This window comes from Periplaneta americana, chromosome 5 (genome assembly GCF_040183065.1).
Source record: "Periplaneta americana isolate PAMFEO1 chromosome 5, P.americana_PAMFEO1_priV1, whole genome shotgun sequence".
In the NCBI taxonomy this organism is placed as follows: Eukaryota; Metazoa; Arthropoda; class Insecta; order Blattodea; family Blattidae; genus Periplaneta; species Periplaneta americana.
The window spans coordinates 93,097,767-93,121,880 of record NC_091121.1 but is presented as its reverse complement, the minus strand read 5'-3'; the positions used below and the strand labels follow the sequence as shown (position 1 = coordinate 93,121,880).

The following is a 24,114-nucleotide window of genomic DNA, read 5'->3' as shown; positions in this document are numbered from 1 at the left end:
ACCTAAGATGCTCGTAGTAGAACGTAGAGTTCAGAGAGAAATCATCGCCTCCTGCAAGCGATTGTTCGCTTCGTTCTAGCAATGCCTCCCCTCAGAGCAGTCATTGGCCCTAGCCCTCCTACATACCACTTGCGCAGAGGTCTTGTTTCGTGTTTCTATTCCACAGATCCCTGAGATGGACCATTGCTTCCTCATGAAACAAAAGGAGAACTGTAACAACACTTACCAATTATTTTCAACCTTTGTGGTTTTGGAAGTACTTTTGAAGAATATTCATTCTTGTAATAAACACATGACGTTAGACTGATTACAAATATAAACTATGTACCTTATGCAAATGTTTGAGAGTACTTCTTTATTCATATCAGTGCAAATTCAAAGTAAACACATACAGTAGAAACCAGACATATTATTTTAGTTATAGAACGACACTGAATGGTAATGCAACAATGACATCGATGATCAGTGCTATTCAACGACAATTGAAGTTATACGTATTTCATAAGGCTGCTAGTGAGTAAACAAAATGAAGAAGTGTTCAGTTCTTAAATAGAGAGGAAATAATGAAGAAGATATTGGTTTTTAAATATAAGTTGACAGTTGATTAACATACGTGTTATTCAAGGAGTTATTAGATTTGACTTATTTATATTTGATGACTAAATATAGAACACACGACGTTTAAACAAAATTGAAAAATCGTAAAGTTTGAAAAAAATAGTTCTACTTACTGAGCCATGATAGCCCTACATGAGAAATTAACTCTTTTGGTACGAATAAATCTGTGATGTTTGGTCAGAACATAACTACAAAAATGGCCTTTTTTAGCTGAAAGCACAGCCCTATATAAAAACAAGTCCCTTCCGTTTGTAAAGTCATGATATCTCCATATAATCCTACATTATTTTCATTCACATTTGTGTGTAAACTAGAGTTATGATTTGTACAGGAAAAGTGAAAATAAAAGTGCTTGCATCTCAAAACAGGCTTCTGGGAGTTATCGTGTTTTGACCAAACACCACAGAAATAGTTAATTTGTAATTTCTCCTCAGTAATGCGAATTCTCTATAACTATGTATTAATAAACCAATAATTATGTTTAATTTTGTAAAATGCTGAATGTGAATAAGTTTGATTGTGAAATTTTCAAGCCAAAAAACTGAAGTAGCTTTTGTAGCTCTATGGAAAATTAGTCTGTTTCTTAGCTCTTTTGAACGCAGAAGAATGTAGATACAGCCAACATGTCGTGTGCCGCGTATTGAGTTATTAATGGCGAAAATGATATCAAAATATGTTTTGCATGAAGCATCTATTCACTTCAAAAAGTGATCTTAATTTTATTACAATTAGAAGTATACCACCATATCTGTATGAAAAGTAATAAACATCTCATTGCTTCATATTTTTGTCACCTGCAGCGGTTTATTCAGAATAGCATTAAAATAATATTAATTACAGGTAATATTACCTTTAAAGTTCGCATGTTTATGTGGATGAAAGTAAGTGAATTGAATTTATCTGATATATGTAAAGCACGTACGAACTATACACGAAATAAAAAATACGATATTATAAATTTATTACGAGTAACGAATGACACTAAACTAACAAACTTAAAGATGACTATATGAACAATACTATCATTATGCCCATAACAAAGAGAGAAATTAATACTGCTACACCTTACGTATGAATCATATTCGGATGCAGATAATTATTATTTTAAAGCGTTTTCAATTTGGCGGCAACATTATATACACATATATTGTATAATTAAGAATTTGCAGTCTTCAAAGTGGTAAATAGAGTCCGATGACCTCTTAGATCATTTGATTACATCTTTTGTTCGAAATATTACACAATTATGTAGATGGCTCCAAATAATATTTCTTTACTAATTCGATGCAGACAATTGAAGCACATCGCTCGTTGTCAAAATTCGTGTATCAGTCAATCAGATCACCCGAAAGAGCATAAAGTATCATGATTTGAACTCTTTAGAAAGTTTAAAACTTAAAGTAGTGTATACAGGGTGATTCACGAGGATTTACCGTCCCTTACGGAGCTTATTTCAGAAGACATTCTGAACAAAAGTATCATATAAACATTTGCCGTAATCTCAATATTTTCAGAATTACACTAATTTGAAGTTGTTTGTAAAATACCATTATTCTTGAGTTTTAAGGATGAAAGAATATTACAGATAAAGGATGAACTATTCAGGAGTATAATTTCTTTAATGAGCTAATATTTAGAAACTAGAAATGTGTTGTGAATTCCATAGTTAATTCGTACAGATTTTTTTTCGATTTTTAATTACAAAATTACATTTTCTTACGCATTTATCACAACAATTGTTACAAATCGAGCTATTCTTATAAATTCTTTAATACTGTACGTTAGAATACATAATTGAACTGTAAAGAATCAAGTTCCTAAAGTCGTATGATTTGTAACAATTTTTGTGATAAGTGCGTTAGAATGATGTAATTTTTAGTTAAAAATTGAAAAATAAAATCTGTACAAAGCAATTAACAACACATTTTTAGCTTCAGAACATTAGCCAATTAAAGAAATGACACTTCTGAATAGTTCATTCCTTATTTGTAATGTTTTTTACCCTTAAAACTAAAGAAACAAGGTATTTTACTAACAACTTCAAATTAGTGTAACTCTGAAAATATTGAGATTAGGACACATATTCATATGACTTTTTTGCTCAGAATCTCTTCGGAAATAAGCTACATAAGGGACGGTAAATCCTCGTGAATCACTCTGTATAAACAGTGTTAATTTGAACAATTAATCTGGGGAATTTGATGGTCGTAAGATGATCAAGAATTCACTTTGATTAACATTCACTAAAAAAAACAGTATTTTAGTATTTTGATAATGTGAGAGGCTGCGATCACTTAAAGAAACGATCTAGTCGTTTGGTACACAATTTACACCTTCAATTGTGTCAATTTTAACATCCACGTCAATTCAAAAAAACGTTCCTAATATTACTAATCTTAGTTTTTTTTCGGTAGCTTGATGATTCAATCGCCGAGAAGCCAGATGTCAATAGGCATGTGCTTGAGGGCATCGTTCATTATCTCTCTGAACACACTGCTGAAGCTCTCTTCTAATGGTTGTTTCAGTTCATTTACGATCTCCAAAGCATGTTTATTCATGAAAGTGTTCATGGTTCGACCTGGGAAAAAAAAGTAGTGAACGTCAACTGCATTTACAGGGATCACTGAGCTATGAACTTTTGAACTACGTAATCCTCACTCTGAAGTATGAGTTATTATGAACAGTCATACAGTATTTAAAAACTGTTACAAGTTTCAATCATGTTCATATACAGAATTCAACAGTAATTGAAATGTTCTATATCTGTTACTGATATTCTAGTCTTTTCATGTTCATTCATCCTCCATGGACGATTTTAATCGTCACAAGACATGAAGCGCTCAGCGCACAAATGGTTTAACCCACATCATTTGAATATTGAGTTTATGCTTCATAGAGCTCCTGATATTAGGTTTGTTCCAGCAAACAATTCAGAACGCGTTCCGAACTAATACCGAACTTCTTTCGACGCATGCGCCAGTTGTGTACGGTGTCAGAACTAGTTTGGGATTTTACGTTGTTGGAACATTTCTTAAACTCTTCTTTCACGGCCTTCAGAGTTTCTTCTCATATTAAAATTATATTAATCTTCCGAACTTAATTCTTCGTAAAATATATCACTATCACCTTCCAAATCTCTCATGATGGTCTATTTTCTTTATTTTAACCTGCCTAGTCTCGAAGAATTTTAATCATAACATCAGAATAAACCATCTGCGCATGGGTCAGAAGTTCATAATTCCCATTTCCTGCTCTTAATTGAGACCAATTTAACTCGTTTCGAACTAGTTCTAAAGCACGTTGGAACAAGGAACTGGGAATTCAGTATCGGTTGGGAATCAATTCTAGTCTCGTTGGAACGCATATTAAGCTACTGCGCATGAGCAGGCAGTTCAAAATCGATTCTGAATCTAATGTTGTCTTCATAGTGTAATAAATCGGCCTATAATAATTCCCAGTTTTTTCATGGGATTTCAGCACAATTTTCGTTTGTGTATCGCATTTCGCGCCTGTTACAAAGAGGTAAAGTGGAAATATAATTTTCTGATTTGGGGCATTTGTGCACTGAGCGCCTCATATTGAGAAATAGTTTAATTATCTAATGGCGTAGTGAGCATGTACAAGGCCCTTGCTGCTGGAAATAAATGCCGTGAGAGCTGAATTTGTAGCCGGAAGGCCACTACCCGATAAACAACGAAGGATGAGGAGAATTGCGCTAACTTGCATTATTTATACAGAATGAACCATAAGTAATGTCATTATTTTCAGGGGGTTGTTCTTTGATATATTTCAAACAAAAAGGTTTAATATAATTTTGCTCGTTTTTGCTTCCTTTTCGAGATGAAAATAGTTTTATATGAAGATAGCAACTGCTTGAAAGAATTTTAGTTTTGTCTTTTAAATGTACAGAAATATTACGGTATCCGAACAAATGTAATATTGTAAAATTTATTTGCAGAACGAAAAGTTACTAGTCACAAAATGTTAACTTCGTATAGGAGTCATTTTCTCTGTGGTGTTCGGAGTCATTGGTTTACAGAAACATAGAACACCACTAATTGGAGACCAATTGTCATCTACATTAAGAGTGGGAATAAACTATCTGTTTAAGTGTAAGTTCATTTCTTGATCTATCATTGAAGTCTCCAAACCTGACGGCATAGAAGTAATAGCTGCCACTTAATGAAAATAAATACATAGTTATTTTGCTTACATCCCAGTTAACAACATAAATAGGGAACTAACTCTATACAGTTGTTTATCAGGGCTAACGGCTTCAAAGCTGGGTACCTGAATAAATGGAGTGCACCGGTTTTTTAAATTAACATGGGGTATAGGTAAATACCGTGCCTGCCATTACTACTAACTGTTCAGAATTCACCCTGTTTGATTGATTGATTGATTGATTGATTGATTGATTGATTGATTGACATAGAAGTTAATGACATTTCTATCCCGTATTATATCTCTGCCTCTGTGCAACGTAACAGTTCACGGTCAGAGGAAAGAGAGATAACAAGATGCACTTTTTTTATTTTATTTTAGTAGCTTATTTTACGGCGCTTTATCAACATTTTAGATTATTTAGCGTCTGAATGAGATGAAGGTGATAATGCCGGTGAAATGAGTCCGGGGTCCAGCACCGAAAGTTACCCAGTGTTCATATCGGGTTGAGGGAAAACCCTGGAAAAAACCTCATCCAGGTAACTTGATCCGACCGGGAATCGAATCCGGGCCACCTGGTTTCGCGGCTAGACGCGCTAACCGTTACTCCACAGGTGTGGACAAGAGTCGTACTAATCTCTGAGAAAAAGTATGTCTAAACTCTCAAGAAAGCAGTGAGAGAGCGTTGGAATTAAGGTAACCAGATATCTTTTATTTTGATTTTTGGTTCTCTGACACCCACGAGAAAGATAAACCACTTGAAACTCAACCGTCATTCACCGGCAGAGATAAAATACATTTGTACAACGTTGAATTACATAAGATGATTTCACTGTATGACAATTCTTTTAATTTTGTAACACCATGGTTGTAAAATAAGTTAATTTTAACCATATGAAATAAACTATTGTTTCCGGTGTATAACTCACCCAGGATCCTGTTACCGTTGAACAAGTTCTCGAAATGAACGGTCATACCCTGAATGTCGAAATCTACCTTCATGTCGATAATGTGGATGATCTGGCGTCCTTGCAGGCGTGGTAATTCGAATTTCGACGACATGCTCGTCGTTACATTCTCTGTGAAGCATACATCAGTGTCATTACCAGACATTGACATTTTTGCTCATCCTGAAACTATTCATTTCAAAATGAAACAATGTGTCTCATATTTGGAAGACTATCACTGTGGTCAACTAAACTATAATCTTCAATCTGTAATTTCAAGTAAATTATTTCATCATCATTCCTACCTTACTCATACCTTTATAGAAATGTAATCTGTGCACAACATCTTTCCAGCAACGCTGGCACGGATACAGCTTCAAGAGTGTTGTATATCTGATTATAATAATTGACTTTTAAATGAGGACTCAATATAGTAATAGAATATCCACATTGAAATGCTCGAATTTTGTTGTATTTTCAGAAATTAAAAAAAAAATAAACATATACTGTAAAAGCCTTATTGACATATATTTGTCTTAAACATGTGAAATTATGATAAAATAATACATTTTCACTTTCACAGGGCCTGCTCCTTTGAAGTCAGACACGCTAACCGTTACTCTACAGCGGTGTACCCAGAAATCCATCGTTGTAATATCAGTAGAACGTGGAGAGCAAATAAATGGTCCATCTCGTAATTGGACTCTGTGCCGATACGCATGTTAACTGAACGAAAGACTCACAAGTTGAGGCCAATTGAATTTCTTTTATTAAAACTTGATTATATTTAAAACTAACATTTACCAATAAAGTCTTCACACCTTTGTTGTTTGTATCTAGAAACACGGTGTAATCCGGGAGTTTCAATTTAGATATGTGATATTTTCATTTTGCAAGAAGGATAAAGGTAAAGGTATACAGAATGTTTCAGAAATAAGTACCGAATTTTTTAGGGATAATAGGTTGTGCGTAGGTGATTATCTTTCTCATAGGAACATGGTGTCAGCGATGACCCATTCTCTAGCTATCCAATATCAATATGCTGTCTAACCGCCTGAAAGTTAGGTAGCTGACATTGTTTACATTACTACGTCACCTTTCGACTACGTAGTGCTATGTAATGTATCTGCTAACTGCTCTCCAGTTAATATTGTGTTTCTCATTTCGACCGGTGGTGGGCCGGTTCATTGGCCAGCACGGTCACCTGATCTCACGTCTCTTGATTTTTATTTGTGGGTACACATGAAGGCTTTGATATATCAGAACCCGGTAGACACTGAGGAAGACCTACTGGCACTAATTGTCACTGCCGAAGTTCGCGATAAAGCACATGATGTCCAACGGTCCTTGGTCTGACGAATGGAATTGTGTCATCAGGGCAACGATGGACACTTTTAACACCTTCTGAGAGTTACGTTCAAGTAAATGTAAATAAAACTGATCTTCACCTCTCATGTCTTTTCTTCTTAACCAAAGTAGACATCTTCTGCTTCGAACCCCATACCATTGTGAGGTGTTAAAGAACCTACTCTGTACATATTGTTCCCTCTTTCATTCCAGAGAACCTCCGGCTGACTATCCCCCAGGGCACACTAAGCCATTAAGTAGAATAAAGGTGACTAATCAGGGACACCAGATTCCTATCCTTAAAATGAATAACCAGAGCTAACCTATCATCCCTAAAAAAATTGGGTACTTATATCTGAAACACCCTGTATACACCATGAAGGTGTTTGGGGGCAAGGAGGTAGAACTCGATGCTTTATTGACCTTATCTCTAGTAAAAAATGATGTGGTTGGCACAGCGTTTTGACCGTATTTTTTACCTCTGGAAAGAACCGGTACTCAATTTGTTAGGAGACTGGGTGAACCTCGGGCCCACTGTGGAAGTTTTGGCATTTAGAAAATCCGTCATTCGGAATTGAACGCAGGACCTTCCAGTTCGTAGCCAGTTGCTCTACCACCTGAGCTACTCGGCGGCCATTTAAATTTTGTTAATATATAAAATAATATTAGTATTAATGTGGAGTTTACTTTAACTATGAAAGGTGATACGTAATGAATTGGAAATGAATCCTGCGTCACTTACTGAGGTGAACTCTGGCGGGTCCATTACCCACTAGAGGAAGGATAAGTACTTTTCCTTGTAGATCATAGTCCGCTTCAATACGAATGTCCGGTAAATAGGCCCCTAAGCCGAATACTCCATTTTTCATATCAATTCTGTAACAAATGTAACAATAGATAGATAGGTTTATTGATATTAGTTCACAAAAGTACAAACTTAATAATTTAAAAATGATCTATATACAAAAAGTAGTTATACATAATAAATAAACAATTTCCTAAACTACTTAATCTATCGTAAATCTCGGTAATTTATTGGTTCAAACTTGCGCTTAAGTCTGGTTTTAAATTTAACAATAATAACTTATTGCAAATATCAATCAAACTATTTCTCAGAACTATTCGGTCATAGCAATTTTTCTTTGGTTGTGGCAATCTTTCTGCGGCACTTGTCATTTTCATACGATCAACATTGTTTTCAAAATTTTTTCTGTGCTTCTCTACCAATCTCTGATATTTATAACGTGCAGTGCTTACCTTATACAGGATGTTTCTAAATTAGACCAACAAACTTTTGGATTGGATGGATAACCTTCTTTCAAACATATTTCGTTAAGGAACCCATGGGCTTGGACGCTTCGTTTCAGTGTAAGAGCGGTTTAATGCTACCACCCAGTTTGTTTACTCCGTCAGCACAGTATCATTCTTCGATCCAGTTTGTTTATTCCCTGAGCTTGGTATCAAGTATTAACCAATTTGATTACTATCTGTGGTTTATGAAACCCCTGTTGACTCTGAAGAAGATGTTGAAATACGCATTGCCTGCGCAGTAGCTGAAATCAGGGAAATGCCTGGCGTCTTTGAAAAGATATGACAAAGTATGGCACGTCAACGCAGTGCTTGTATGGAAGTCACTGGACGTGTGTTCCAGCACTTGTAGTGATGAAACAGTAAAGCAATGGAGCCATCCTTCTAATTTAATATTGAAGTGAGTGTTTTTCCTTTACATTCAGTTTATCTGTATTTTGGGGTCAATAAATTGTACCTTTAACATTAATGATTTATTTATTCACTTTTCAAGTAACTAATTACTTCGATTCCTTCCTGTATGATCGAACCATGTAATGGGATAAACCTCTCTTGCTCTAAAAGAAAGAAAATTCCTAAACAAAAACTGTTTGAAAGAAGGTTATCTATCTGATCCCAAAATTTGTCGGTCTAATTTATAAACACCCTGTATTATAATATCATTAAGTTTCCTGTGTAGCTAAGTGAAACGTAGCTCTTGCAGGTGACTCATTTTTAGATTATTGTATTCTTCTTAACTAATTCTCTCTAGTGTCCATGATTAGCGATCATGTAATGTGTATTATTAATAAATCTGTAATCAAAATTTTTCTGGTAATTTTCGATTTTTCGAGAATAATTATTGGTGTTAACATGTATAATTAATTATACTGAGACAAAAAACCGAGTTGTTGAAATTGTTTGTATGTCTGTATGCCTGTCTGTCTGGATGTTTGTTACCTTTCACGCGATAATAGCTAAACCGATTTCTATGAAAACTGGAATATAAAATAAGTTTGTTCTAACTTAGATTTTAGGCTATATGGCACTCAAAATACTTTATTTAAAAGGGGGATTATAAGGGGGTCTCAATTAAATAAATCGAAATATCTCGCCTATTATTGATTCTTATGAAAAATATTACATATCAAAAGTTGAATAATTTCGAAGGAAAATTGTTCCGGGGACGGGTATCGAACCCGGGACCTTTGGTTAAACGTACCAACGCTCTACCAACTGAGCTACCCGGGAACTCTATCAGACACCGATCCAATTTTTCCCTCTGTATCCACAGACCTCAAAGTGGGCTGACAACCGTCAAGCAACCAACATTGAGTACAAATTATTCGAATCAACTTTAGAGGGAGTTATACCTGAAAGCTTGATTTGCATAACAAAAGTTTCTTTAAAAACGATTTCCGATAAGTTTTATTCTATAAAAAATTTTGATAGGACTGATATTTAACGAGATACACGAGTTTTAAAATGACAATGTAAGCACATTTTAGCGCCGTCTCAGACTAATAGGCTATAATAAAATGAAAACAAATGACTGCGTCTATAAGGGGCCTTGCACAACAACAACAACAACCGGAAGCTATTAATTTAACACTATTTTATAGGGATATAATAATTTGTATGATGGGAATATATGAATGTTTATCAATTTTAACATACTGAGAATGTTTGTGTTTGTATGAAGTAATCTCAGAAGCTACTTAACCGATTTGTATAATATTATTGTGTGATTTCTCTAAATGGACATAATGTGTATGCTATTACGGTAACTCCTGAGTGAATCGAGCACAGAAAACTTTAAAATATAAACAATATTATATTACTTGATTATTTAAACTTTATTTGGTCCACATAAAATAGGCTACTGTGATTGAAGACTCGAGAGTAAATAATGATAACCCTCACGTTTTATATTTTCAGTGTTTTAGGTGCAAACAGTTATTCTCAATTTGTTTAGAATTATATTCATTTCAAATGGATTAGTTACTTTATAATAACCCAAATTATGAGTAATTTGAAAGTGAATTAACTAAATATCACCAACAAATGTAATCACAAAATGATTCCTACTTTTTGAGATATTTGATTACTGACTGAATCTGAAAACATTTTGAGTCATATAAGCTATCACCAAAAAATCTAAATTTGATAATGATCTGTAGTTTGTAAGCCAAGAATGCCTAACTTCAGATTGGAAAGTCTCTTGGTAAAGGGTCGTCAAAAAAAAATACAAATTGTTTGTTATTCATATAAAGAAACAACTACATTTAGTGACATCTCTATTCAAAATTAATGCCGATGACAAAATTATATGTCTCGCAGGGAAATGGAATTGTACCTACTTTATTGGGTCTGAGAGTGTGTCCCTTGTAGTATATTTATCATGTATTATTTTAAATCAGTATTTTTCTCCTTAAAAACCAGAAGATTAGAGAGTCCCAGTACGTTTCAATATCAATGACTGAATAGGAAACTTGGTTCAATCTTTGAATAGACTAATGATGCTAATAGGCTCAAATCTGAATTCTGCTAACTTACGAAGCAAAGGTGGCCGTGGCATTGCTGGGCCCGTGGGCCAGTATGTTGTAGAAGCTGCCCGATATGGTGACCGGGCCGTGTCCTTTAGCAAGGCCAAGCTTGGGCAGGTACAGAGGCTCGAAGCGTTCCACGTTGATCTCCGGGATACCTGCAACATTTCAGTTTGAATGCAGATTTTTCGTTTAATATTCCTATCACTTTTAAATTATGATTTTCTTAAATAGAAAAAGAATATTAGAAATTATCACAGTGTACCCAATATACATGTGTTAAACCATTTTATGCAATGGAATGGGTGTTTTCTGGGCTAAGAGGCCGTGATCTGCTGGCGATGTTACGTCCAAACGTTTCATCTACAGCTGCGGTAGACATTTTCAGTGACGAGGAATTCGAGGGCGTAGCGATCTCTTCTGTGTGCCAGGGACACTTGTAGATGTCTTTTGTCCATTCCTTCTACCTGTTCATACAATACGCTTTTTATTTCTCTCGTACGGATGAGGGACCCGAAGGCTTACACTGCAGCCTGAGGCTTATTATGCTTACCACTCCTATTGTTGTGAATGATAGGGTAGTTGAACGGCCGCGCTCTTGTACAAGTACAGCACGCCGCACCATGAACTTAACCCGGGCTATTGTATGGATGATGATGATGATATATGAATTAATAATGGCGAAATGAGTCCGAGGTCCAACACCGAAAATTACCCAGCAATTATGCTTCAATTGGTTGAGGGAAAACCCCGGAAAAACTCCAACCAGGTAATTTGTCCCAACCAGGATTTGAACCTGGCCCCGGATCGTTGCATACCCAGACGTGCTGACCATTACTTCACAGCGGTGGAAACAATACGCCCTTAGAAAATACAGGAGTGTTGATTCCGTATAGGTACCTGGCGAGGCAATCATATTGTGCAGTACAAGTGATTGGCAAAGAGACAGGAATGATATTATGTTATCACGGTGGGAGAGCTTAGTATCCTAGTGACTCAGAGGTATGAATTCAGATACGCGAGAAAAGGTAATAGAAACATTAATATATTTTATCGATGTCATTTTTAAGGAGACAGAATCAAATTCTAAAGAAAAATATCTAAAGAAATTTTATTTGTACGGTATCACAATTGCGACACATACTTTTTTTCCATGAGCCACCTCTACAAGTGTAGGTGAGTTCACACTGTTTTATTTTTAGAATAAATCTGATCAGTAGATCTCCTGCTTTAGCTAAGCGTCATTGAATCCAACATTCATTTTCACATTAAAAATGTATGGAATGGGTTTCAATCAAATACCATACATTCCAACGAAGTATCCAAACATATTCACACACTTTTCTTGAATATTAAAATTAGTAATATAGCCCTATATATAATTTATTGAATTCAGCAGCTGTACACATTTGAATGCGTTTGAGTCTAAACTAAAGAAAGCAGCAAAAGAGTAGAGCGAGAATCCAAACCACCGCATACCAGTAAGGCATCATGTCACAAACACGTTCACGTCTGAATATTTCTGATAAAGTAAATACAGTACTTATTATTCAACACCTTGAAAACGGCGCAAATATTAAGGATATATCGCTGGAGAGTTTAAGGTAATACCTATTTCTTTCTTTCTTTCTTTCTTTCTTTCTTTCTTTCTTTCTTTCTTTCTTTCTTTCTTTCTTTCTTTCTTTCTTTCTTTCTTTCTTTTTCTTTATTTATTTATATATTTCCTTAGTTATTTGTTTGTTTCTTTATTCATTATTATTATTATTATTATTATTATTATTATTATTATTATTATTATTATTATTATTATTATATTTTATAGATATATTCTAGGAAATAAAATTAATTTGCATTAAAGTTGTATCAGATTCAGTTTTTTTAAACGAATTAACAACTCTTAAAAATCGATACACATTCCTGTATGATCGATTTTTTACTGTTCATAATATTGCTGGATTTTCATGCTGTACTTGACCATGATGCTTGCCGATTGTAGGGGACTTGCTCCGTGTGTTGAATCTAAGTAGGTAAACATTGGCTTTCTCCTATATCGATGGAGCAGTGTACTTCATAGAGTAACAATGGAATAGCCACTGCTCACAATAGTTTACTTCTGCTTCATGGTCCAATGTTTATTATGTTAACATAATCGTAACCTGTTACAATGAAACTTTACTTATTCAGTAATTTCAGTAAACAGACGATGTTGATCTCTGTCTCTGTTTCGGTACTACTTGAAACTCACCAGAAGCCAATGCTGGGAACATGTGCTGGAAGGTATCCTTGAGGCAGCTGTTCAGGTTGGGATCTTTCAACCTGCATGGTTTCAGCCATTGAGCTGTAACATGTCGAATGTTATTGAAATTAGTTCAACGCTGTATGGTTGATATACAGGGCATAAAATATATAAACTACTGAACTTAGAGGTAGTACGAGTAGTACGAAGAATAAACCGGGAAAATATAAACGTGTTGCACACTACTGTTTGCATAATTATTTAATAACAGATAAGTCTACTTTTTTGGAATCATGCATAATATTAACATTACATAAATAATACAATAATAACAGGTAGCTCATTTTGTTCAGATCCTAAAATATTAATATAAATTAACAGTATTCTTCAAAATATTCATGACTGTACACAGCTCCACAGAATGATACTATGAAGTGAACTGCGTTTCGTCTGTAGCCAGATTACTCCTCGCTGTACTCAACTGAAATCTACTGTTTTGGTACGAACTTCCTACCTATGCTGATCACAAATAGAATCATCATTCTGAGGTTGATGTGCCCCCACAAAATTAAATGCTAAATTAACAGGTCTGAAGTGATTAATATTTAACTGTACCTACAAGAAGCAGACAGAAATGAAAAATGAAAAAGGAGGATGTGATTTATATATCACGTTAGAATTATGGGAACAACCTCAGACGTAACGCTTATAAGTCTTATAACTGAGCGAAAACCATTTAGAATTTGGGAATCATTTCGTACTCGCTCGTAAATTTACGCAACACAATGATCTTAGGTCTAAGATTCTACAAGGAGAGTGTACATTGGCGCCAACTGTTGGAAAACATTGGATGGCTCAAACACTTGAGATATACAAAAATATCATAAATAATAATGATAATAATAAGTTAGTAGCAACACGATAGTGGGCTCGGGCCCCATGAGTCCATGTAAGTGTATGTTCTAAATGATAAATCTGTTCCGGACCACTCTTCGCATTTATAGCATCACTTGGTGCACATTCCTGCAAAGCTGGAGCGTGAAGTGTAGTATCGGCTTCATATCTGACAAGAAATTGAGGAGAATACGGATTAAGGAGAAGCAGAGAAAATATATTGGGACTATTAGTCATAATATATGACTAGATCTAATAATTTAATTTAATTTACTTTATATTTTCCCAGAAGTAATTTCACTGAAACTCATTGACTATATTGGTTCAATAGGCCTAACTTATTACAAAAATAATAATAATAATAATAATAATAATAATAATAATAATAATAATAATAATAATAATATGTGTTCGTAGTGGGATACAGTTTTTTTTGGAATGTAGCCTATATTCTTTTAAATAGTTCTCTTTATTTTCTAATGAAGAAAAAGTTCAAACATATTACCTGTTCATAAGAACGATTTGTGATTTACAATCTTGTGGCAAGACAATATATCCAAAGTTTTGCAGCTAGTCACAGATTCATTCGTCAGAGTCGTGTCACTCATAACTAAAGTCCTGCGTTTGGTTACCTAGAGTCACCAAGCAACCCGTATCTTTGTAGTTGTGTATAGAATATAGATCAATGGCATTGAACCCCACACAGTTCAGGTCTGTTTTCAGTGGGTAAGGCAGTCAACATGCCGAAACAAAAGCAAGTAGTCAATGGAAATAATTTTATGATGAAGGATGATTGGAGCAGAGAAAAATTCTCTCCGGCACCGGGATTTGAACCCGGCTCTACGTGCTGATGCTCTATCCACTAAGCCACACCGGATTTCCATCCCGATGTCGGATTGAATCCTCTCAGTTTAAGTTCCACCTCTTTGGTTCCCTTTAGTGGCCTACCCTCATGCACTACGTCATAGATGTATGACGTGGCACAATGTCTATACATGTACAGAGGTGCACGTAAATATCATATGTACTACGGTACATCATAATAATATAGGAAATAATTTTGTTTTTACTGGAATTTCATTTATCACTTAAATTTCGAAATTTTATTTCGATTAATTAATTCATTAATTCATTTATATATGTACATACATAGGTCTGTGTCTAATTTGTTCACGTGAAAAACTAATATTCATAATTAACTTCTACAATCTGACATTGGAGACGGTAATACAAGCAGAAAAAAATACAAATATTTATAAATTAAATAACGTTGAAAAATCTAAGCCGAAGTACATTTCATATATTTCAACATTAATTCATTTTCGATTGTGAATATCAGTTCCTTTTATAAATTATCATATTATTTACTCCTAAACTCATTTTCGCTTTGATAAAATATAGCTATTTCTATTAAAAAGTGGAATTTAAATATTCAGGACTCTGTTAATAGGAGAAAAATAATGATCATTTGTTTTTATTTTTTGGATGAAAAATATATTATGAAACAGAAAATATAGGCTATCTACAATGTAGATGCATTTTACTTATTGTGACAATATCTTCTGTTTCCCATAAGGTGACTTAATTTAAATATTTAGTTTGTTATTAAATTCACGTGATAGAATATTTTCTACGTGAGTACTATTCTCAGTGTTCAGTCGCTATACAGGCAAACACGCGAATAAACAGACGTAAACACACGAAACGGAGCGAGGAGACAGCCTGAACAGGTCTGACTCGCAGAGCGAAGCTAGTACTATAAATAATCTGTGTACACATAACTTGCACTCAAAGTAACCAAACGGAGGACTCTACTCTTAACCATGCCCCGGATTTTTCCCTTTTAAAATACTACATTAGGTTTTTTCAACCCATGTTTTAGGAATTTTTTTTTTAATCTTTTATTAAGGAATTTATAGGTTTTGCGAAAAAAATAAATATAAACAACATACTATTAATGCATCCCGATAAGTAACAGACTTACATGAAAATACTCGTTATTATAAGTGCAACAAGTAACCTGATGAGTCACCTGGTCATGATGAAGTATCTTATGGAACTGTTTACCAATATTAATACTTATTAATAGTCTATTATGTTTACAAAACTGTATCTTTATTAAATTATTACACCCGCAAACCACTCATTCTAATAATAATTTTTCCTTTCAGCCATTTAGATTTTATGTTATTTAAAACTAATACCGCGAAAATACGACAAGAGACGGACTATCATCCAGTAATGAAGTAACTGTAAAGTACGTTAAATTTTTTCCAGGAGTCTTTTCTTTTAGGCTTCAGGTTCGAGCATGAAATTTCAGAATGGTTAAAAATCCTCACAGAGGACCATTGCATAAGATTTTTCCGCACTGAAAAATCTATACCCCTTAGCCGGATCTGACCCTGCTAATTTTGCCAGGTGACAGGTGTGTTACAATTTTTTGTATTAATAGAAACATTTGACGTTAGATAGCAGTAACACTAAAGCCAAAAATTAGTGGCTTTCGTGTTAAAATGCTGTGTTAAAAATGCTATAATATTAGAAAATATATTGTTAATTTGTTGCAGTAGATGCAGACATTTACGATAATTCAGTAAGGGATCTGCATAAACTGAAACGATTTAAAAACGAAGGCATTAAAAAAGAACTTGGTATATATCCATTAACAGGAAAAAATACTGAATGTTGAAACAACCGAAAATTGCATATAGAAACAATAAATTATAGAAGAAGAAAAAATACCGAAAACAGAAAATGGAACATAACCTGGAGAGAATGGTCTTTTGGTGGCTACAGAAAACATATTGCAGAAATATAAAATCAAAGTGGAAATCTGCACATCGCACTGAATAATATTATTGCCTATTATTTTGGTAATTTTATTTTATGATTAAAACATGCGTTTTCATTTAAAATGATTTTGTCTGTAGCAAATTGTGTTTTGTTTTTGCTTTGTCGAGTTTCTTCCTTTAAAAGCCATTATTTCAGATTTAATCGACTATATTAAAAGAATATATGGGTAGATGTACAAAATTAATGTCAATATAATTTTGTATGAATCGTCAATGTGTAAACTATTTAGTTTTTTTTTAAGTTAATCCATTTCGTTTTCTGCTACAGTTTAAAGACACAAACAATAACTGTCTCGATTCTTTCGCAGTTAAGAGTCCATTATTTCAATTAATTTATTAAAAAGAGCTGAAAGATTTATTTAGTTCTTTGTCCAGAGGAATGAAACCAGGTCATAAATACATTTTATGTAACTGCAAACATAATTGCACGGAGTTACTCAATAATAGACCAACCGACAATTAAAAAAAAAAAATTAGACATTTGCACAGATCTATTGAGGGCAGGCTAATTTAAATCGGAAAAAGTCAAGAATGCGATATCTGAATTTTGCTGCTGTTCATAAGTAAAAATTCGTCTATTGCATAAAATTCACTTACCACTTTATTTTGCTTTGATTCAACGGCTGGTATCTTATTAAAAATCCGTTAGCCTTTTTTTTTTTTGGTATTATTTGTGCTATTTTTGTAACAGTATACATTTTATAATACTTCTTGCATAAAATGTTTTATAAAAAAAAAAACAGATTTATTTCAACGGCCAATATCTCGAAACAGGTTTTGGCGCTTGGTCTCTTATTGCGTAACTCCGTCGAATTTATGCTTAGCAAAGCCGTGTTTATAATTATTTAACTATTCGCAAATAAGTTTCTCGGAGTATTTGCCAAGTTCCTTTCCGCACGATTAAACCATAAAGCGGAAACTAAATAGTGAACATGTAAAATCGAAAGCAAAGTGTTTCGGTGAGAGACAGCAGCGGCATGTGGCTCATTTACATTTCTGCTTAAGGCTGACAATGTAGCGTAGTATGTCAGTTCTTGCATAGCCTTGTAGAAGTGGAATGAAATGGAGAGTGGTGAAAGTATTTTCTCTTTCTTCGCCTCTTCTTCCTTGTCATTAAACTCTTGTTTCTTTTTATCTGTTTATCTAGCGACTCTAAGTGACCCTATTACAAGTTATGTAACATACTCGACTGCCAGGTATGACATCACTGTAATATTTCCTTGCGGAATAGAGAGATGGGCTTGTTACGTGACATAAGAACAATAAAGCGTGTAAATTGTAAGCGTGAGTAGAAAGAAAAGCAGTCTTAAGGTTACACTTGCTGCATATAAAGACATTTCAGAGGTTAGGCAAAATAAATCTCGGCAAATGAATGGAAAATAGAAAGTGAGCTGTGCCATTAACGTTAAGTACTTCTGTTTTAAATCTTATAATCTGACTTCATCTAATGTGGCTGGCGTATATGAAGCGCGTACTAAGTTTCCGAGATGTTTCGCAGAGAGGAATGGTAAAACGGAACACTTACTCATGATTAGGGAACGAAGTTGGGACACCAAAACATTGCCTAGAAGCGGCTACAGGTATGAGATTCATATCTACCCTCTTGCAGTTTTTACCAAAAATTTAAAAACTCTCTTTTCCTTGATTACTTTAAACATAATTAAGGATTTTCACACAAAATAAACCCCTCAAATATTTTTGGGAGGGCAGGAGGGCAATTTTTTAAAGCGAGAACTGAAATTTGTTTGTTTTAGTCCTTGGCTCACAGTTTTTATGTTAGAACAAAATTTATTTCACTCTCTTACTCCTAAAACAACACAGAATAAGCTGTGAAAACAGTTTTTATCATTGTATTATCCCATTAAGGAAAAATTCAATTTTATTTTTTGGAAATATCAAACATAAAAATAAAAATTTAAGATCTTGGAGTTCTAAATTAACTTTCTTAAGCAGTAGGACACTGTTTGGAGTTTGGCATTTAGCTACGTTAATCAGCATCATTTTGGTGCAAGAATGATAAAAACACCTCAATCCCAAGTGCACTTTGTGTTAACATTAATGTTTAAAATGACGTAAGATGAACATGGAGAAAAATCATCTACATCCTGAGAGTATGATAAATTGTAAAATCAAACACACAGCTTCCTGACTGTATGAAAAAATAATACAAACTCTACCGCCAAATTCGAATTGTTATTACACGAAAAATATATAAAATTGGTAGAATGTGACAGATTGACACTTGCAGAACTTCACTTCCGGTTTAAAGAAAGGGTGTTCCGGTCAATAAAAAGTCAGGTTTAACCAAACATTTTAGAGACAAAATTGATATATTTTTTATAACTAGCAATTCCAAGCTTTCAGATGACATAAAAATCACAAAACCCATTTTTTCAAGGAAAATTGAAAATTTAGGATACCTTAAGGAACACAGGATACAGGATGACGTTAGCTGTTTACTTTACTGATGTACCTTCAGATTCGTATGCAAAATGAAAGACGTCACGTGAAGGGAGCTCTATTCATTCGGAGTTTAATTGGTGCAGGTTTTGTATTTTTTACTGCATTCTAATAGGTTGTTTCGGCTTGTTTCGGCACAGTAAATCTATTTTCTGTTTAAAAGTAAACCTTTGTCAGGAGTTCAGTTGTGATCTAGTAAAGGTACTGTGAAAATGTATTAAAATGGCGCCAATAAAATCTGTAACTTTGACTATGCTTGTAAAAGAGTCCGGATATGATTATTTTTCAGCCAAGGACGAAAATATATTATGGTATAAAGTGTGTAAGTTGGACGTAAAAGTTAAAAAGCGTCATGATTTACAAAAACATAGTGGTTTTATAAGACATCTGAATTTTTAGTGATTCGATTGGGATCAGTTCACTTTTTATTATGATGTTAATACTTGCGAATATTCCGTTCCATAATATTTGGTTGAAAAGTATACGTTCAGAATATTGCCGACTCCAAGAATCATGCGTACACAATACTTGCCCTTGTGTTATGAAAGAATTTTAAATTCTATACGATCAGCTGTCTATAATAATAAAAGAGTTAAACTGAAAGTGAAGAGTATTCTTGAAAATATTCTGCATATTCCAAACACTGTGAAGTGCAATATGAATTAAACAGTGGACAGGCACAAGACAATACAGAACACATTATAATAAATATAAACTAATTAAAATTTGCAACACTAACATCGTGTGTTGTCGAAAGAATATTTTCTTAGTACAATGGTACAACGGATGGTATGCGAAACAATTAGAAGTATATTTCCTGTAACACTCGTGAATATTGTTAATTGTAACATGAATCCTCTGACGACATTTCTCGTGTATCTCATACGACAGTAAGATAAGTTGCAAAAGTAGAGGTAGAAGTGTTAAATCAGATGAAACATAGAATATTCCTAACACTTTAGCATAAATATGCTACGTGCCGATTGTGCTGTCCGGCTAACCTGGCTCAATCATCCGCCATACCACGCATTCCTCTTCAGCCATCACATCCTCATACAATACCTTTGGTGACTGTCTACGATACCTCACTGATCTACATGAGTCGTCATGTCGCATCAGGAGAGGAAGAAGCTCATGGCTCCGAAGTCTCTTGTGCTTATTTGTTACTCTTCTAGAATCCACCATTACTGCCATCGACCAGCCTTTGTATAAACCACGAGGGAACACCCATCGTTGGTGGATGGTCAGTTCCGTGTCACGCCATATTTTTCGAGATAGACACGATAATGAAAGGGGAATTGTGGAAAATGTCAGTAGAATGAATAGAGAAAAACAGGAGAATCCAGAGAAAACCCTCACAACTTTGATTTTGTCAACCACAAATACAATCTGGCCATCACCGAGATTTTACTCGTTTTTGAAGTAGTCGTAAATGACTTCTCTGCTAAATGAGGTTCCAATGCGGCTAAGATAGGTTGCAGAGTTACTAACTTACAACTTAGAAAATTAATAATGAAAAACGAAACAATGACGGGCTGCTTAAGCCTCAAGTGATGGGGTGACTTCAAGAGGAAGGTAAATTTCCTAATTGAGGAATGAAGAAGAACCCTGTTATAAAAATAAGCATTATTTTTAAAACATAAACTGCAGGTGATGAAAGTAGTAAATTAATAGGTGAATTCAGATATGAAGTTGGTTCAGGTATGAAACTTCTTCTCTGTACAACAGGGCCTGATTTAGGCAGGAGTCTATAGTATCGCTGCTCAGAGCCTCATGGTCTTGGGGGCCTCAAAATTCGGGAACAAACTTTTTTAAAATGAATTATGCAAATCAAGTAGACAACAACTCTGTCAACTGAAAATCAGAATTGAGAAAATGAGTAATTACATAATGAATTATTATGTTAGAAAACGTATCAAAATTCACTTTATTGTTTTAAGTTTAGAGTCATAAGTTGATTGAAGAGTTTCCGTTAAACTTGTAAAAGTTGGCTACCATGTACAGCTTATTCAAATTGTAATGGCCTATTTAAATAATGAATAATGAATTGAGCAGCCAAAGCCAACAACATTGTCAGTTCTCATTGCATTGAGTGTTAAACCAAGCGCATAGTGCTTGTGTTCCTTGCAGCTTGTATAATTTCTGTTGGTATAGGACCATTATATGTAGTGGTCGTGTTAAAGTGCTTTAACCCCTTCAGGCCCGATGTATATTTATAGTGTACATAGTTTCTTTTTTTCCTTTTTTGGAATGTCTTCGATAATTTTAAATATTTTGAAAAATTCATTGTGATAGAAATGGAGAATATTATTTTTGAAAAGTTTCTATACCTGAATTAGACATAAAATTTAAAATTTTGGAGCCCCAGGAGTCAAAATTGTCCCCAAATTTTGATTTTCTGTGAAGACTTAATGTGGGAATTTTGGATCCCCAGAATGGTTATATGACCATTTTTTTTTTCAATTTTTTTAACATAAATCCAGGTCTGAAGAGGTTAAGAATGAAATTCCCAAGGAAATCTGAGTTAGAAGCCAATAAAAGAAAACGGAAAGCTATCCTAATCTTATCAATTCTGTAGTTCTAGTATTAAATTTAAAAAGTTATGTATGGATTTTATAAAAATTGAAAAATTGTAAATTTAAATTTATATATTCTTATTGCGTAATAGATATAAGACAAACTGTATTATATACTTCTTAATTTAAATTCAGGAATCCGCCCCTGAGCACGAGTTCTACTCTTTCAGGGTGAGCTAAAGCTTTTCTGTTAATTGTAACATGAAATACAATATAATTAGATAAATAAATAAATAAATAAATAAATAAATAAATAAATAAATAAACAAACAAATAAATAAATAAATAAATGAAATTCAACAATAGAAAAAACAACGCTGATCATTGAGCAAGCATGTTCGTTCATGTGTTACTAGTAGTAATCCTTTACACACAGAGACCTCCAGTTTAAAAAAGTTAAGATTGTTTTAACACAGACTAATGAAGACTTTGGCATACAGAGACAACGATCTGCCACAGCTACTAAATTGTGAAAAGCCAAGGTATTTTTGTATAAGTCTAAGCATTGCTTTCAAACTCCTGAATTACTTCACTAGAGGAAACTAGGGATAGTAGCCTACTGGTACAACCAATGCAGTCAGCTCTGACCCTGTCTTGTGGCCACACAACACTGATACCTTATTGGACCACTTTATTTTTAATCGTTCTCCTCAAAATGGAGAATTAATAAAACAACTCTGTGAAATAAAATAAATAGTACATTAGGTGACAGAATTTAAATGAAATAAAATAGTTATCATATATGAAAAGAAGGGCCCTCATAACAAAATTAAGCCCCGGGCCTCTGAAATTGTAATCAGGCCCTGTGTACAACGTCGATTTGTAAACAGCAAATGAGCAGAAAAAGAAATGTTGCTTATGTAAATGAGAACTACTTGAAATATTGGTAGAAAGAGTTGCTGACAAAAATAAACATTCAAGGTGCTGAAGTGACTTACGAGCTTCTTGGAGCAGCTTGATGGGCTGGGGGTCCTCTTCCCTTCCTTCCGAGGGCTGGAACCCGCACAACAATACGCAAAGGGATATTGCCGCGACTGTTCCAGCCATCGTCTTCGCTGAAGAGCTCGATCCGCTTCCGCTGGCCTCTGAGAAATGAAATATTTAAGAAGAAAGCAATCGGTACTGCGGCCGCACGATTGGAGAAAGTGTTTTTTGAGGAGGGAGCTGAGAAAGAAGACTTACCGGTTTCCACTATTTCGTCTACGCTTCTGTTGTTGGTTCGTGAGGTGGCAATGTTTTGATGCTAGTGCGAAATATAAATTCCTTCTGCATCTTCTTTTATCATTCAAATGTTATGTTGGCCACTTGGCAACGCTTTCTTCTTCCACGGTTAAAAACCATTAACAGAACAGAGGAAGAGCGGCTCATGTTTCGACTATACGCTAAGAAAAGTAAAAGTTTAACCATAATTATTCACCTCGTCTTGAAAGTGTTTTGTTTTTACAACCGAAAATAAAAGAAAAAAGACGTAATACTTCGTGGCAGGTATTCCATCAAGAAACCACAGCGCCCACAGTAAAAAAATAAAAAAAAAAGTTTATATCGTTGCTATATAGGTAGACCTACATACATAATTTAACAGGTGCCTGCGGTATACGCAATATTTAAATCATGTGATACTAACGGTCGTTAGTTCAAATCCAACTACACCATAAATATTAGTCCGTTGTTGATATTATGTCTCAGAATGTCTTAGGTGGAAGCTCATAGTCATGCTGAACTCATATCAAGGGAATCTCGCTGATTTTTCATCTAGAAACAAGTTGTAAAATTCCAAATACGGGTCTAGAATAAACCCACAACGGTTGGTAGACAGATCCCTAGTAGATAGATAGGTGAATAGACAGACATACAGACCGACAGACAAAGTTGCAGATAGGCACACAGATGGATAAAGAAAAATGTTCATTCATTCATTTAGTGTTCTGTTCATTGGCAAGTCTTTCACTGCAACTCCAGCCTTCTCCAATCTTTCTGATTTTCTGTCTTTCTCTTCGTTTCCTCATATGATCCATATATCTTAATGTCGTCTATGATCTGATATATTCTTCTATCCCGAACTCTTCTCCCGTTCACCATTCCTTCCAGTGCATCCTTCAGTAGGTAGTTTCTTCTCAGCCGGTGACCCAACCAATTCCTTTTCCTCTTCCTGATCAGTTTCAGCATCATTCTTTCATCACCCACTCT

General features: G+C 34.4%; 1 protein-coding gene across 1 annotated transcript; it reads right to left on the bottom strand.

The window, feature by feature from the left end:
- Positions 1–329: 329 nt before the first annotated feature.
- On the bottom strand, positions 330–23,174 carry LOC138700002 (protein takeout-like). The gene is made up of 7 exons (XM_069826269.1): positions 23,110–23,174; positions 22,866–23,012; positions 13,155–13,247; positions 10,920–11,067; positions 7,819–7,952; positions 5,712–5,861; positions 330–3,196 (listed from the first exon to the last, which is right to left on the bottom strand). The coding sequence occupies exons 2-7, from the start codon at positions 22,972–22,974 to the stop codon at positions 3,042–3,044; spliced, it is 789 nt and encodes a 262-aa protein (XP_069682370.1). The 5' UTR covers positions 22,975–23,012; positions 23,110–23,174; the 3' UTR covers positions 330–3,041.
- Positions 23,175–24,114: the final 940 nt, after the last annotated feature.

Bases quoted from the DNA above. Each gene is read 5' to 3' on its own strand.
- LOC138700002 (XM_069826269.1), bottom strand. From the start codon at position 22,974: ATGGCTGGAACAGTCGCGGCAATATCCCTTTGCGTATTGTTGTGCGGG. The intron at 13,248-22,865 runs GTAAGTCACTTC...GACATGTTACAG, and splicing joins CAAGCTGCTCCAAGAAGCTC to CTCAATGGCTGAAACCATGC. The intron at 7,953-10,919 runs GTAAGTTAGCAG...CATTTGTTACAG, and splicing joins GCCACGGCCACCTTTGCTTC to AATTGATATGAAAAATGGAG.